This window comes from Candoia aspera, chromosome 3, assembly GCF_035149785.1.
Source record: "Candoia aspera isolate rCanAsp1 chromosome 3, rCanAsp1.hap2, whole genome shotgun sequence".
Lineage (NCBI taxonomy): Eukaryota > Metazoa > Chordata > Lepidosauria > Squamata > Boidae > Candoia > Candoia aspera.
In genome coordinates this window covers 13,265,416-13,282,702 of record NC_086155.1, presented here as the reverse complement: position 1 = coordinate 13,282,702, position 17,287 = coordinate 13,265,416, and the positions used below count along the sequence as shown (strand labels likewise).

The following is a 17,287-nucleotide window of genomic DNA, read 5'->3' as shown; positions in this document are numbered from 1 at the left end:
TTGCTCCAAGGAGTAACGGAGATATAGTTAATGAATAAAAATTATAGATACTTAAGTTGCAGTTTTGTACTAAAAAAGTTGGAAAATTTTTCCTCCCCACTCCCCTGTACTACTAGGGAATAGAGGTAAGGAAATAGTTATTTCCTTATTTATTGGATTTGTAAGGCCACCCAACTCAAACAATAGACTCCAGCATACAATGAACTCTGGGCAGCATACAACAAAAACAAAAAAATAAACTAGAAAAAATAACCATAAAAAATTTTAAAAACTCCCAATATATAAAATGTAAAATGGTAAGTAAACATGAATTAAACAACCAGAAAGGGGACTTCACTCAACTGGATGCAAACATCTCGAGAAAAAGTCAGGTCTTAATGGCTTTCCTAAGGACAAGCAAAGTTGGGGTCTGTTGTATATCTCCCTCAATATTGTTAATATTGGAATCTGTAACAAACTACTGCAAAGAGGAGAGATAATATGAATTCTTACCAGAAAGTAAACAATTAAATGCTTCACATGGGTGGCAAATGTGCAGTTAGTTTGTTTCATTTCCACCAAAGTCAAGAAAATTTACAGCATACACACTCACTCAGAAAAAGACATCCCAACTCAGTTATATAGGTTTACTTACACATGGGTTGATATACAAGTGTAACCACTTACATACAGTATAGCCGTGGTTTTCAACACAAGATGAAAATTCATAATCTTAGTATTGAACGCTCAGTAGTCTTAGGTCTAGTACCCTGATGTTAAAACCTAAGTCCCTGTTGCAGGAAACAGAGGTTGAGACATATGAAATTGAAATGTTGGGACTGAATCATGTATTTCCACATGCAAATCCTGACATTTGAAAATGTCCTTTCCAAATTAATCTGTAATTGCAACACAGACTGTTTGTAACAGACAGGGGAAAAGAGAAAGGTAATGGCAAAAAGAGAATGAAGATTCACTTTCTCAAAATAATTTTTAATGTATCTTAACATCTACTGTGGAACAATAAACTTTGCACCATTTAACTCAGACTTCTTCAATCCAGTGACCCCATAATGTATACTGGAACTAGACCTCTGTAGGAATTCTGGGGGTTGTTAACTCAGTGATCTGAGCACAAAGTTGGGTAGGATTGACCCAACACATTATTTCCTACACAGCTTAGCATAGCCTTTCCAATCAGGTGCCTTCTAGATGTACTGGAACTACATCAGGAGAGGTAAGATAGTCAGTATAGTATGGAGATTAAGGGATTGAACTAGAACTGTGGAGACCTTAGTTCTAGCTCACATCTATCATGAAAGCTCACCGGGTGACTTTGGGCTGTTCTCTCTCTCTCAGCCTGATCTACCCCATAGGTGGTGGTGGTTGGGATAAACAAGATAGAAGCAGCAGGATTTCCCCAAAACACTGTTGTTCAGTCTTCCATGTGAGGTGCACATGCCTGACACTAGTAACTAAAGAGGAGTTTTAAGGCTTTATATCACTAATACAACCATCTCTTTTACAGCTGTGTAGCTCCTCTGTGGAGAAATAAAATACTGTATTTCAATATAGCACACATTTCTGAAGAAAAGGGTTACATGGGAAAGTGTTCTTAATCCATCATCCCAGTTGTGCAATTAAATGTTGACTTCCAGCTTCGTTTTGATGCTTTGGCGTTGGCCAGTTCTACCTGATCGCATCATCCACTGGTGCCGGAAAAGCCTCCTTTCACACTCTCTCTGTTTCCACAGGCGGGCCAGCTGAATAGCATTGTGTCCTTCATTATCCTCATCACTGACCTTGGCCCCATAGTCAAGGAGAATATTGATACATTCTGTGTGGCCTGAAGTGACAGCAACATGGAGGGCTGTCCTACCCAGTGGGGTTTTAAGTTTCAGATCAGCACCTAGAAAGGAGAAAAAGAGATGTCCTGGGATTCAGTATTTAACATTTTTTAAACAAAACAAAAAATGCAATGAGGGACAGCAATCTCTTATCCTCCAGTGAGAAATTTCTCACAAGGAACAGCCTGAGCTAGAATTTATTTTCTCTTAAGCAGAAATTTAAGTTGCCTGTTTCATCCTTAAATTCCCACAAAAATGGGTCGGCAAAAATGGGTCAGTATACCCTCATCATTCTGTGCACAGTCCTGGGCTTAGGGAAGAGAGGCTGAATCAGCTACAGACAGAACTGATTTGCCATAAGGCCAGGAGGGAGGAGGAGCTGGTTTGGGAAAGGAAAAGGCCCAAAGCCCTTTTGGACACAGGAATTTTAGAAGGTGCCATTCTTAGAAGTCCCAAACTTGAAAAAAGAAGAATGAAAATCAGTGAGAGATATTCTTCCCTGAACAGCCCAGTTTTGAACAGGAGTGATTGCTCTAGGCATAAGCTGTCTTAAGCCAACTTTGACTTAGCAGAATTCCTGCAGTAGGGAAAATATCAGCATAAACCATTATGGGAGTCCTTTCAGAACTTGGTATACTACCATGTTTGAGCAGAAATTCCACTGCCTTCGAGTAGCCTCTGTGAGCAGTAATAAATAAAGCCACAAATGCTCGATACGCTAACCAGTCATTCCTCTTTTCTTCTGTCATTAGATCTGAGTTTGCAGTCCTGAATGTGGAAGTCTGTGTAGTTCCTAAAGACTGCAACTGGCAATGAAGATGCAAATGTTATTGGCTCAGTCCTGAAATGCAGGCAGAGGAAACCTAATGCATGCTGTAAATGAGCCCCATGTTCCCTGTCTATTTACAGTTGTGGGATTTTTTGTGATCTCTTATTTAAGTACTCACCAGATCTAATCCTGATTTATTTTCTGAGGTCAAGCAAAATTTTCAGATTACCTTTGTTTTGGTGCCTTTTGTTTCTATTTCTAGGGGTCTCAAAACCTTGAAATAGCCAGAGCTCTTTGGATCTCTGAGGGGGCCTGGCCTGGCCTGGCCAAGATTCCACTTAACACCTCACAGTTTTGAATTCTGCTGCTAGTTTTAAACTATGTCTGTTATGCAGGTGTGAGCATTCAGATCCACAATTAACCAAGATTTCTGAATGCAAGTTTTCGAAGAAGAAAAATAACAAGGTTTACTGTGGCAACCTAAATTATACTGCTGAAATAAATAAAACTGGTGAAAAGCACGACTGGAGTTTGTGTAGAGGATTAAAAGACTTGGTATTCAAAACAAATTACCTGGCTCAGCATTCATTCATTTTCTCAGGCTACAGTTCGTTTTCTTTTTACAATAAAAGCTAAACACACACTCAAGTTGAGCTCTCAACTCCTGGGGACTACATGGAATTCATAGTTTTCTTGGCAATAGCACAGAAATGATTTGCCATTGCCTCCTTTGGATAATTGCCAATCCAACCACCAACCCATTCCACCAACTACCAACCCATTTCTTAGCGTCTGAATCCAGACAAGATCAGCCAGGTCTGCCTGAGTTAATGGATTCTAGTATTCCACTAAAAGAACAAAAAAGTAGATTGTACAAAGTAGATTGTAATAGGGGTAGACCTATTACCCCTATGTACTAGGGGTAATGAAGACAGGACACCCTGGAGAAGGTGCTGGTGCTAGGGAGAGCAGAGGGCAAAAGGAAGAGGGGCCGACCAAGGGCAAGGTGGATGGATGATATTCTAGAGGTGACGGACTCGTCCCTGGGGGAGCTGGGGGTGTTGACGACCGACAGGAAGCTCTGGCGTGGGCTGGTCCATGAAGTCACGAAGAGTCGGGAGCGACTAAATGAATAAACAACAACAAAACTAGGGGTAATGCACCCCTATGTAAGTGGGTAAATGTCCTCTTTTTATGACATGGTTCAACATTTATGCAAAACATATTCAAGAGCGACAAAGGTAGTGGGAACCCTAGTTTTTCATTCAGGAGGCTACTGAACTTTTGCGCAAATTAGCTGCTTCTCTTTTACTATTGGAACATTCCTTGCCTCACAGCAGGCCCTTCAAAAATCAGCCATGTCAGTTTCTATAGTAGAATAGTATCTGGTGCTTCTAAAAGCATTCAGACTAACCTTTTTGATCTTTCCACTTGTAGCTGCAGCCACCAAATGTCCCCAAGAATCTTCTGCCCAGATTCGCATAGTAAGAGTTCCTCCAGGGACAATTTCATTTCTCCTCAGAGTAGACTCATCAACAAGATCCACTGTAGAAGCAAACTGAAAACAGTAGGTTTGGAGAAAGAGGATGTCCAAGATAGAAAGACCATGAGATCTTTTCTTGGCCACTGGCAAGATCACTGTGATTTCAAAAAGTTGTTTTTAACTTTGGAATTCTTGAAGTGTGTGTGATTTGCCTCTGCCCTTACATGTAGAAGTAATTTTCTGCAATGTATTAAGGCTTGCACAAAGTATCCACCAGTTGCATCAAATTCAGCCAAAACCCGACTTTTGAAGTGCAGAGATTCAGAACGTATTTCTTTTGCTTATGTGGAGTATGGATGAGACAACATCCTGTTCCAAATCTGGGCTTCCCTGCCACTTCCAGAGGATTCATAATCCAGCAAAGCAAATAAGAAAACAAAGAACTATATGCATAGTTTCAGTAAGGAAGTTTGAGAAGTGTCTAAGAGGAAGGTGAATTTGTAAAAGAACCCAGTTCCATAATCAAAGGGCCTTCCAGTCCAAAGGTCAGGATAAACAGAAAGTGGTGAGGTAGCCAGAATAGTCAAGTCTGCCCCCCCTCATCTGACAGTAATTTAGCTTTCTAGATAAATAAATACAATTTAAAACAATCATGAAATTGGAAAGTTGACGGGGTTACAACCTATCAAAGGAGAGGCAAAGTGTGTTACAGATAAGACTACTGTCCTGCTGGCCAGAAATCATGTTTATGACCTTGGTGTAACTCTTGAATCTTAGAAAACAGTTGATCTTAAGAAGCTGAGAGATTAATAGATGCACCACCCAACTCTTAGGGTTATGTTTTCCCATGTATTAGGGGAAACTGAGAATCTTAGGAAGGAGGACATCATTCTAAAATAGAAGCAACTCATAGAAGGGAGCTAATTCTTCAAAAGTGGATAGTTATCATTTTACACAGAGAATGTATCTTGATGAGGTGGGCAAGCTTAATTTTACCTTTACACAGCTGGGTTTGCGACATACAGACTGCTGACGAACCACTGGTCTGGTGCAAAAGTTGTAGATATTGTGCATTCCCTAGGTGGCCTGTACACCATGCTGGATCAAGCCAGCAGCCATGATTTTCTCCCATACTGTGAGGTTCAGGAAATCAGTGTTAGGTAGAAAACTGAGCACTAGGCAATCCAAGGCAGTGTTATTTGATATATTGCCTGTTCCACATATAAGACAAGTTGGGCAGGTAACTTGAGGAAACACAGTGCATAAACGAGAAAGCAATGTAGGAAGCATTCATCAGACTGAGCGGAGACATCAGGACAAGCCAACCTGTATAAAAGGATCCAGGTGCCACTTGGAACAGAACAGAGCCAGACTGCTGTTTAACATCAAGAAAATGATGGGAGCAGCATTTAATAAAGAACCATGGGAGGATACTGACAGGAAATTGAGAGCATTTGATTCAGGTTAAGTCATCCTTAGGACAATGGACCACCTATTATCTTTCAAGAGTTGCTGGACAATTCACTGACCAGGTTCACTAGTAGCTGAAGTGCAGCAAACTCTGCAGGGCAACAGTTTGCCCATCCATGACATTAGAGTATGTGGATAAGCATGTTCTGAACTGTCCCAAATATGGACAGTAAATATAGGCCACAACACTGGTATACAATGTATATAGAAGTGTATAAATTACACTTATTTTTCTAAGGACACTGTAACACAAATCACATTTGATCAAGAATAAACACCAGAATAAAAAGAATGCTGAAAAGCAAGTTGAAAAGAAAAATCAAAACTACAGTAACAGAAACTTAATTGGAATGCAACTCAACTAGAATGCATACCAAAGGTAAAATCAACACCAACATAGTGAATGAGCAATTTCAATCAAAGCATTAAAGGGGAAAAAAAGAAGGAAAAAAAACAGGTTTCATCAGAAAACTGAAGTCTTATACAAATAAGAGCAAAGGGTTTTCTCGCTGAAAAGCAGCCCAGGGATTTAGAAAATGAGGACATTTGTAGACTGGCAATAAAATATTATTTTGAAATAGATTAAACCTAGGAAACTGAATGGGAAGGGAGGACAATATAAGGACTAGTGAAGGAGGATAAAGGACAGTGGTGGGGATTTGCCTTTGCCTTTTGTTTGTTTTATATTACCGCCCCTCTCCCCCAGTGGGGGACTCTGGGCGGTTTTAAACAAGTAGTAGCGCATTTTTAAAGAAAGATCTTTCCATCTGTGAGCTTCTTTTCCTCCTCCACTACTTTTAGGGTAGTCCTCCAAAGCCCACCCTGAAAGATGACTGGCAGCCCTTGGACACCGAAAGAGTTAGAAGTATTGCTGATAGACGGTGAATAAATTCCCCCTTGAAACTTCTCACTCCTTGAACATGTTTTTATTTTGGATTTATGGAAACACTGATTGATGAAATAGACAAAGAGAAGTTGATTACATTTTGATATAGGATGTGATTGAAAACTAGTCTGACCCCTGATTTGCCTTGGGATTGTTTTTAAGGTATTTATTTTAATGCAAAGGTCACTTTAAAAAAATGGCACTATTTGTTTTGCATTATTCTATCCACATTTCTCATGCCAGTGCACATTGGCATGACAATCCTGTAAGATAAATTGGATTCAAAGACAGTAACTGGCCCTAGGTTACTCAATCAAGTACATTGGCAAGGCTTGGTCTCCTAGTCCTGGTATGTCTAAATCACTACATACCAATAATACTGTGTTCAAAAATACAATTACCGTGAGCTGTGGAGTCCTTGGTGCTCTCTGAGCTTGGTTGTTTGCTTGCAGATGTTTCATTACCCAACTAGGTAATGAGCTGCCTTGAGTAATTAACTAGATTAACACAGATTAACCAGGAAATATACATTTCTGTCTAAATAAAATGACTAAACACTGAACCCAGATCTCATTAGCACAGAACGTGGACTACCTTCATACAGGTTTTTTAAGTATATCCATACCGGGCCTTCTGTGATGTAATATAGCTACATATTATAGCTATATATTTTTATCATATGAATCAACACTTTTGACCAATAGCCCTTGAAACTGATCATATTCAGAAGCAAACTCTCAACTCAGTTAGTTGGATACAAGAAGGACTATGACATTTTGTTAAGTAGGACATAGCTGCCACATAGGAAAGAGGGTTCACCTTCATCCAGATACTGGATACGCTGGAAATTCACTGGGATCCCAACAAAAAGCTCAAGTCGGCTCTTCAGGCTCCTGACAGTTAAGTCCCGATGACATTCAGGCAACAGGAAGAGTTCTTCAGATTCAATTATTTGTAATTTCATATTGGGAAGCCGTGATTGTGGGGATACAAGCTCCCCTAAACGCAATGGTCGCTGCCATGATATATGAGAACAGGTTCCTGTTTTGGTGTGGGGATTTGAGCTGGATCGCTGCTTTCTTTTGCTTTGCATTTTATGAACAAGGCTGCGCACTAGATTCTTCCCATCTAAACACCTAAGACCAATGTTGTCATGACAGAACAATGCCTGGCAGGCAAGTCACTAGGACATAGCCAGTGTGATGTCATGTTGCAGCTAGGACACACCTTTGGAAACTGCCAGCTGAGGGATCAACCTTCTTACAGCAATCATAGGTAAAACAAATGTATAACTCAAACCCCAGTAAGCTGATAGAGTCCCAAGAGAATCAAGCTCAAGTCCGATTTCGTCATGATGCAGCACCTTGTAGGAATAAATGAAATGTTGATTAATGCTGTACTGTTCACATGCTATTAGATGGCTGAAAAGAATCTGCAGTAGCACAGAACATTCAATAAATTAATAAAGAGTTTGATAAAACAGTGATGAAATTTATTGATATAAATAAGAATAGAAAGTTACACAGGTTCTTACAAAATCAGTGGCACATCCAGACTCTCCAACTATTTGGATTCTAAACACCATTCTTTACAGATTTAACTATTACAGCAGAATTGCAACTAAAGTTGTAACTATATTGCAGCAGATTAACACCAGGTTTGATTTCAAAATGAAATCCTTGCAGCTTCTTTAAGAAGAGGTGACTATTTATCAGCTTGAACTCACTGTGAGGTTTAATTATGTTTACATAATTTGAAAAAGAGCATGTGACTATCCTATTCGAGTCTCCACTGCATGTTTTTTTTTTCACCCAGAGTGACCTATAAGGTGCCATTGCCCAGTCATGCACATTTTATTACAGGGAAACAGTTTAAGACTACTGCACACATCTCAGTGGTGATTTTGCAGTGTGTCTAACAGCCACCGTGAAATGTATTAGTGCAGTTCTTCGTAACTTAAACCCACTGCTAATAAACTGAATGCAAAAATGTGGATATAGATATGGGGAACCAGAGCAAGTTGAACTGTCCAGAATTTTCCTTCCTCTAGTGCGCGCAACTATAGAGTTTGAAAACATGTTACAAAATTTTTAACAACAACAAAAATGTTTAAAAAGTAAATAGAAAACCACACACACCCCAGATTTAGGAAAAGGTGCTAATTATTAATGAAAGGTTTGATTTGTCATTTCAGTAAAATTATTCAGCAATTTACTCATGCATAAATAATGCTAATTAAACAATATTTTAATGAAAACTACATCAACTTCCTCAGACACATAGAAGATTTTGACATTTAGTTGGACAGTGTAGGAAATAATACTAATCAAAAATCAACATGGCCATCAAACTGAATGATCTTAATGTCTAAACAGCAGACTATATACAGTTCTTTTCAGACATTTCTATATGCACTCAAAAAATCGGTGATGAAAAAATTAACTTTTTACAAAGCAAAAATTGAACACTTTTAGAAAATTCTTAACTATTAAAATATTTGTATGATACTAGCATTAGAAAAAGATACTAAAACTACAAAAGAACTCACTGCAGAGTAACTGCAGTCATAAAAATTCATTTGCATTGAAGAGGCATTTTGTTTAAAACTTATTCAAACACTTAAATATAAGATCAGCTTGCAGAATTTAGTTTACACATTTTATAGTGAAATAGCAAGGACATGTTTTTAGACTTCCAAAAAACATTTTAGAAACTTGCAAAGTAAATAATATTATTATAAAATCTAAACACCGTTTTGCGACCTGGAGCACAATCTTTCATAGCATTATGTCCAAAATGTGTTAGGCAATTCTAATAAATTAAACCATTTTTAAAATTTAAAAAAAAGGATACAAACTGACAATTCAGACAGGACAACTACGTATTGCAACACGGACATTTAAGATATTAGCTAAATAACCAGGCTTGTAACAAATAAGCTCTGTTTCTTTAAAGCAAGTTTTATAGATTTTTTAAAACAGATCCCACTACGTTTATCCAAAATTAAAGCCTTCCTTACAAGGTTTTCTGTATTTAAAAACCTCATCTCTGTACCAATACACAATTTAAGAAAATCTTGAAAAGAATATTGTTTCACAACTAAAAAACCATGAACTCAAGCAACGATCATTTATTTCTGTGAATGATTCCTAGGGGGTGCCTATGTCATATATATATTTTTGTTCCGCCAAAGAAATCATGCAGTAAGAGAGGTTTTTTTGTTAGTTCTTACAATGGTGCATAATGTCCTTTTTATAGGTTAAATGTTCATATCCATCTAGAGTTAGGGAACTCGCTGGTATAATCTCTGAACTGGGAATGTTATGTCTAGCGGCTCTCACTAGACGGAGTTTCATTTTTTTCCCAAGGCTCTTGCGTGCATTGCTGTATCTTAACAATATAAAATCAAGGTAACATTGATCTACCTCTATCATTTCCCTTTCCTATTTTTCCCATCCATATTTCTTTTTATTTTTATCTTGTCCAAAGCAATAAGAAAAACTGTATTATTTTACTCTGCTCGTAACTTTCAGCAATACACTGAAAGATTAGGGATCAAGGTATGACTCCGTATGCACATAGGGAGACCAGGAGATTTGCCTCGGCACTACATGGAAAGGTGTTTTAGAAGGTCTCCCAATCTTCAGAAACAGCTGCTTATGGAATGTGTAGTTAGGGGAGCTACGTGAAATCCAAAGGCTATATAGATGGCTAGACAGAACACTTCATACTGAACTTGCCATTGGTGTGTAGAAAAAGAACAATTCTCATTACCCCCAGCACAGATAGTCAATTCTCAGAACTATGAACTTTTGGTAATTCATATCCTTATTTACTTTCTCCTCAGAGTATGGCAAACGTTGAGAAAATCCCCAAAACATTTCAGCCGTATTCCTGTACTGAAGGCTAAGAGTTTATGGACTCAAGCTGCAAACCAGTTACTACAAAATATACCCAACAAATATGTAAGAATTCCTTCAGATGTAGCCATTTGAAAACAGCTTTTTCTATCAGTAGACATACCAGCACCAGCCAAACGTAGAAGTGAATAGCAAGGACAAAGAATAGTTCATTTAATTTCCCACACTCAGCTAACATTCATGAAACTGTTTGCCATCACCGTCTACCTTAGAGGAAAGCAAAATTAATTTGTATTTTTGCTTTAGCTTTTTTCCAAGTTACACATTCATTTTCTGAATTCTTTACCAACTCTCAGAAGCACATTTTTATACTTTAAATAATTTAATACAATAAAATGGGATCCCTATGGTTCAATTAACAACGAAATAAGCAAGAGGCCCACATATTTCATGTTCACCAACAATGCTCTGAATTTTAGTCAAGTCAATCATTGTCTTCTTTGTAACTGTGTTTAGAAAGGCGTATTCTTATTTTCTGGAATGATGTTTAAGTTGCAAATATGTACAAGCTCACATAATCACATGAACATACAACTGGATGTTTTGCAGAGATAAACATTACTCCTCACATTCATGAAAGAAAGTATGTATACAAAAAGTATAATAAAACAAGTATCCGATATCAAGATAGTCTGTAGACAAAAGGACATGTTTCTTGCATCAATACCAGAATTAAAACAAGCCCTTTTCTCATGCATTGCATCATTTGCTTGATAAAGTCCTCTTCCACCAAATTAGTTAGTAGTCACAGCAGGAATCTGTTAGCCGAATAATAATTTCATAGACTACATATGCAAAAAAAGTTAATTTTGTTTTTCAAGTAAAGTGATATGCATGTTACTGAGTTTTGGTTTGATGGTGGCAAAAAAGGAAACATCTTGGTCCCTGTCTGCTTGAAGAACCAGAACAGTCTCTTCAACAGCTTCCAGATGAGGATTCCCAACACTTCTAAAATACGCTAAGAAATTAGTATGAATGAGAATATTGTTCAGTACAAAACTATTCATTCATCCCATTTTTAAAAATTCAGATGGGATCTCAAGATGATTTAAGCCCATGAAAAACAAACAATAAAATGCAAAAATACAGCAAACAAAAGGAATGGAAAATTAAAATACCAATAAACAAGGAAAAGCACAGAGCAAGGAAAAGCACAGAGATGTTCAGATTATTAAAGCCTGCCAAAATAAGTTTGTTATTACACTGTGCTGTAAGGAACGGGCAAATTAAGCAAAAGTTTCTTAACTTATATTAAAGCATGGGAAAAAGGTGAGGGAGCAAAAAGAAGAAACTTATTTTAAGGGTGGAGAGAAACATGTAGAGGGAATCTAGTAGTCCAATACTATTTAATGCATTCCTAATGGTCAGGTCTTAAGGATGAGCCTTGAAACGACCAACTTTGGTGAAGACACTAACACTGTTCAGAATGATGAAAACTTAAACAGGTCAAGATCTTAAAAAGTTATTCTGCAAACTCTATGAACAGTCCACAAACACAAATATCACTCAGCAATTTCCCCGCCCCCCTTTTTGTAGGCTGTGTCCCCAACGCCTCCCCCCAAACTTTACATATTGGCAGTGATTAATTGCTGTTTTATTTTGAGGTGTATAGCAGAATGGAAAGATTAATATTCACCATATTAAATTGGAATCGTTCCACCACAAAAGTGGAATCACAGAGTTGCTAGAAAGAGTAACCAAATAAAGTGGATCACCCACTTTATGAAAAAAGACCCTCTTCTCACTTCATATTAGGGCATAATAGAGATCTACAAAATTATTTATGTGGCTTTCTTTTCACTTCACTTAATACTGGACCTAGAAGTCATCTAACGAACAGTAATTTCAGAAGAAAGAATTAGTAAAAATTCAGAAAGAGAATGTTTTATACCATTGGCCTGGACAGTTTTAAAAGAATTAATCTAACTTATGAATGACAATTCTCTCAGTGGTTATGAGGCACTTCAGCCACTCTAAGCTTCCACATTTCAAGGAAACGTGTCAGTGATACCAGTTTTGCGGGGACAGTAAGAGCTGTTTTCCCCGGTATGCAGAAGGCACAGGCATCTACTTGGCCTTTTAGGAAATAGGAAACGAGCAACATGAGTAACCAGCTCATTTAACCATCAATTTTTAATAGGAGGAGAGTGCAAGGCAGCAATGTTGCAGTATCTGCGATTTCTGCAATCCTTTTAATTTTGTTCTTAATTTTTGCACTGCCTTATATATTTTTAAACCAAAACAACCAGTGCAGATTAGAACTATTATGTAATGACAGGACTCACTATATTTGAAATCCATTTGCCTGTGAAAGGACTAAACATACCTTTCTCCAATAATGTCTGCCTCAATGCTTTGGCAAGCAAAACCCTTACATTTGGCACAGGATCAGAAGCCAGGCTTAGAAGGCTGGGCAACAGGTATGCAACAAACTGGTCCACAGGCATGCATTCTTCTTCAACTACTGCCTTTAATCAGGAAACAGGGAAAAGCACTGTTTAGAGGGGAAGAATTGATATGGATTGTTGCAATTTTATATCAGTTTTGCTAAAACCTATGGTTGCAAATAAATGAATTACTACTATTATCACAGCCAAAAGGGAAAAAATCATTTTTATGAGTCATTGCCTTTAATGAAAATAAAATACATCAGTATTTTAAAACTCTGACCAAGGTAATGTTCATAGATATGAAAGTCATAATATGCTACGTACATACGTGTCTGTCTCTGTCTATTCAGAACTAGCATGTCAGACAGATTCTACATATGGGTAAATACATGGATTTTACATGGGATTCTAACAGTGCCTTACTTGTTGAGACATGCTAACAGGACTTTTTAGATGTGCTAAAGATGTAAAACAGCAAGATACTCGCTCAGCAATTAAGTCCAAAATAGCTAACTTCTTGCTGATCTTTGCAGAGAACTTTTGTTGATCTATGCACTCTTAATATGTGCACACTGCAAGTCAAATTCTCTTGCATCCTCAAACTTCTAAAAGTAGCCTAAAAAGCAGAACTTAGTCCATTCCATTCACAGATGGCACAACATGGTAGTTGTACTGAACATTGAATAACATTAATATTGCACAAGCAAGATGGAGGAAATGGATTATAACTGTAATGCTTAATAGTACAATCAAGCACAAAATAATTAGATATAGAAAAATGAACCAAAGACTTCCTTAAATTTGCTCAGACAGGTTAGTTTTGAGTTTTATCTTTTCTGCAAACAGATATTCACATGATCATACAGTATATATCAAATCCAGTTCCCATGATATTAATGCAAAAGAGCTTAGATTGAGAAACTAGAAGCATCAGAGATATCATGAACTATAAGAGATCATTTGTTGTATTTTAAGAAAAGGTGGTAAGTTACTAAATTGTTTATACTTGTTGTGATGAAGGCAGGAAGTCACTTCTTTACGTATTTCTTTACTATGTTCTTATTTTTTCTTTCTTTTCTGTTTCTCTATTTTTCCCTTTTTTTCTTCCTTTTCTGCACCTTCTACTTTTTATTCTTTTTTTTCAGTTTGTATTAGTTTTTACTGTTGTAATTATAATCTTTAATACAATTACTATAAAAAAAGAAAATAAATCACTTGGTGACCACAGATAAGCTAAATGTCATTTTTTCAGATGGTGATGGTAGTGATAATCAACCTTCTAAGGCTGTAAGGATTATGAATGAGATAACATACATGAAGAACTTGCAATGCTCTAAAGAAAGGAAATCATCAGATTCCTTTCAGTTCATTTATAAGCAGTAATGCAGCCTGCTATTGTCTGTGTCCAATGTCATCACAGTAGTTAAGAAGATAAAATAGCCTTCCATGAAGTGCCCGGCCACTACAGAGAAACTATATATAATTTTGTTCCAAATAATAAATATAAAATAATCCTCTCAAAATAAGCCACTGAGAACAGAAATATAGTGGGGGGGGGGAAATCCACTCTCTTCATCAAAACGTGTCCCTGTTTATATTCACGTACTGCAAATAACCTCAGAAGTGTATGAAAATGATACTGTGCCAATAATATAATCTCACTGTTCTAATGTATTACATAATCCACATCCATGATGAAATGGTCAACACAGCCTTAAGCTTAGCACAGCATCAGCTTTTGATGAAAGTATCTATACAAACTGTTCAGAATCTGTTATAATACTTCATCAGAAGAAAATTATTCATCACTATGTTCTCATCTTGGTTATACACCTGGGCCTAGATAGCCAGAGCAAGTTCTTTCTTGAGATACCTTTCAAATCTTAAGGTGACAGATTCTCTCCTCAAATTTCAAGCCGAATTTCTCACCCAGGGGATTTATGGCCTGATTAGCTTCAATATCAAAACTCTATCAGATAGCTCTGTTCTTTGCTCACATCACAGCACCAAAAGATTAAAAAGAAAAAAGAAACAGAGTCACCTGGCAGATGAAAGCAAATGCTTGTCTCCCAACCCACTTGGAACAATGGCGGAATCTCATGATCAACTCATTAATGAAATTTAATCCCAGAGAGTTTGCATTGTATGCATAAAACTTCTGTAGTATTGCTACAGCCTGCAAAAATATCAGAGAAAGAATCAAGCAAAAGCAGTGACAACAATGACAAAATACCATTCCCACAGCATTCTCTTTACACATTTGTTTTTCATGAATCACTATAAATAAATTTGACTGTTATCAAATTCAGAGAAGAGAAAAAGTACAGAAATAGGTTTCTAGTATTTAAAAATAGACTTGCTAAACCAAATAAATGTATCATGTAGAACAAATGAAGACAAAGGGTGGTGATTTACCAGTTTGAAGGAGATCCACCTGACTTCAGAAACTTTATCTGAACAGAGCGTTAGTGCAATATGCCTTAAGTGGTCGTACACATCATTGGGATTATAAAGTTCAAGTATCAAAATGAGCTGCCTAAAAAAAGAAAAGAGGAATAATTATGTATAATACTGCATAATCGTTCTAGCTTCTCGCTGAAAATACACACAAGTCTGGAAAATAATACTTTTAGAGAATATCATTAGGAACTCAGCACTTTGGAAGTGACATCCTCCATATTTTCTGCATAAGGAATCATTTTTAGATGCTTTAGGTTCTTGCACTATTTTTTCCTTACTGCTGGTTGTATTTTTTATTTTTGTTACATGCTGCTGGTGGTTTTATTTTGCTCTTATCAGAGTTGTTTTACTTTTATGCTACCTAGTTTGGTTTTAATATGTAAATTACCAAAAATAGCCATTATTGAATTGAATAGTCTAAAACTATAATAAAAAGAATCCACTTTTAATGAAATATCGATAAAAGCATATGCATTATTGGAGTTCTTGCAGCTCGATTTGGGGGTTGTGAATGTTTCATTACCCTACCAGGCATCATCATCAGTACAGGAGTTTTGGGAAAAGGATGCTTGTTAGTTGGCAGAGGCCATATATCCTTCTCTCTTGACTGCTTGTCTGTGAACCAAGAAACCTCATTTCTCCAAAATTCCTGCACTGGTTTTCTCTATAGTGAAATACCTGCAACTCAAAAACAAAGTTTGAACAACTCTTAACAATGGAACATGCCAATGCTGAGCTACATATATTTATTGCCGCTGGAAGAAATGTAAGGGCATGCATGTGCCATATGGCCCCCTGCTGATAAATAAATTTACCAGGTAACTGACTACAGTAATTTGAGAAACCAACAGATGTCAGTGCAACACTGACTAAAAGAAAAAGTTACAAGGTTCTGCCACTAGATGTCAGGCATGTTACACTATAATATTTTGCTGCATCAAAATAGGAATATTCACATGCAGTCAACAGAAAATTGGTTAAAAACAAACATCAGCACCAAACTTACCGAAACGTAAGAAGGATACTTGTTTCAATTGCAAACTCCACATTTGTTTAGTTTCACACAACTGAATTAAATAATTTTTGGTTTCTTTGATTTTTGCTTACATTACAACAGAATGCAGAAAATTTGGGGAAATTGAGTTGTTTTTTGTTGTTATTTCTTATACTGCCACATCTTGTGACTCTTGGCAGTTAACAGTAATAAAGTGCAACAATTTAAATGTTCAGAGTAAAATACAAATAACTCAATGAACTAAAACAACACATCCTTAGAAACATCTTGTTAACATCCAAATGCCTCTAGAATAATTCAGTGTGGACTTATCAATGGAGCCAATTTTGCCTTTGTGGGGAGGCTATTCCAGAAGGCTGGGACCATCATGAGAACAGAATACCTCCAGGCACCCCACCCCACTCTAGACACTCTAGGAAATGTGGCATTACCAGCAACACCTCCTGAAAAACACACTGGAGGGGGGGGGGGTTGAATCTGGTTGCTGGGGTGGTCCAGAAGGTAAAGCCAGCACTTTTAATTGTATCTAGAAAGCTACTGACAACCAATGCAGGGCCTGAAAATTAGTGTAATAGAATCAGTGGGCTGAGTGCATGCTAACATGCAGGCCATTGCATTCTAGAGCAATTGCAGCTTCTCAATGGTCTCCAAGGGCAACCCAGTGTCAAGTGCATTGCAGCAGTCCAGGCAAGTAGTGAGGAGAGCACAAGTCACTGTAGCAAGGTCCTCCTATTCTAGGCAGAGGTGAACTGGCAAGTGAGCCAAAGCTGGGCAAACAGCCTCCTGGGCATAGCCTCCACCTACCTCCAGCAATAGCTATGAGTCCAGGAAGACCCCCAAGTCACACACTTGCTCCCACAGGGACAGTGCTACTCCCTTCAGACACCACTGGAGCTGACTGAGGGCCACAATGAGCAAACAGCAACTTCATCTTGCTTGGGTTCAGCTGAAGCCTGTTTTCTCCCATCCAGACCCTAAGGGTCTCTAGGCACTGGAACAAGATCTCCATGGCATCTTCAGCTGAGCCTGGGGTAGTAATATATAATTGAGTATCATCAGTATATTGAT

General features: G+C 37.5%; 2 protein-coding genes across 7 annotated transcripts in view; both read right to left on the bottom strand.

The window, feature by feature from the left end:
* Positions 1-519: 519 nt before the first annotated feature.
* On the bottom strand, positions 520-7,866 carry ANKRD60 (ankyrin repeat domain 60). 2 transcript variants are annotated; one of them, XM_063297011.1, is made up of 4 exons: positions 7,254-7,866; positions 4,010-4,140; positions 2,467-2,632; positions 520-1,888 (listed from the first exon to the last, which is right to left on the bottom strand). In XM_063297011.1, exons 1-4 carry the CDS (start codon positions 7,525-7,527, stop codon positions 1,620-1,622), a joined length of 840 nt encoding a protein of 279 aa, XP_063153081.1. In that variant the 5' UTR covers positions 7,528-7,866; the 3' UTR covers positions 520-1,619. The 2 variants fall into 2 exon arrangements, 1 of the variants encoding a protein (XP_063153081.1); XR_010067530.1 differs by lacking the exons at positions 2,467-2,632; positions 7,254-7,866 and having other exon boundaries at positions 1,802-1,888; positions 4,010-4,095.
* A 38-nt stretch (positions 7,867-7,904) lies between these two features.
* LOC134492863 (serine/threonine-protein phosphatase 4 regulatory subunit 1-like) overlaps positions 7,905-17,287 on the bottom strand; it is a 49,725-nt gene continuing 40,342 nt past the window's right edge. For all 5 annotated transcript variants that reach the window (XM_063297005.1, XM_063297009.1, XM_063297006.1 and 2 more), the window contains 4 exons: positions 15,160-15,280; positions 14,786-14,920; positions 12,681-12,822; positions 7,905-11,312 (listed from right to left, as the gene is read on the bottom strand). In XM_063297005.1, coding sequence (XP_063153075.1) covers positions 11,158-11,312; positions 12,681-12,822; positions 14,786-14,920; positions 15,160-15,280 — 553 coding nt within the window. In that variant the 3' untranslated portion in view covers positions 7,905-11,157. The remainder of the gene's footprint in view (positions 11,313-12,680; positions 12,823-14,785; positions 14,921-15,159; positions 15,281-17,287) is intronic.

Coding starts and splice junctions, on each gene's coding strand:
- ANKRD60 (XM_063297011.1), bottom strand. CDS start 7,527: ATGCAAAGCAAAAGAAAGCAGCGATCCAGCTCAAATCCCCACACCAAA. Junction 4,141..7,253: donor TATCCAGTATCTGGATGAAG/GTGAACCCTCTT, acceptor TTGCTTCTACAG/TGGATCTTGTTGATGAGTCT. Junction 1,889..2,466: donor GGAATTTCTGCTCAAACATG/GTAGTATACCAA, acceptor TCTCCTTTCTAG/GTGCTGATCTGAAACTTAAA.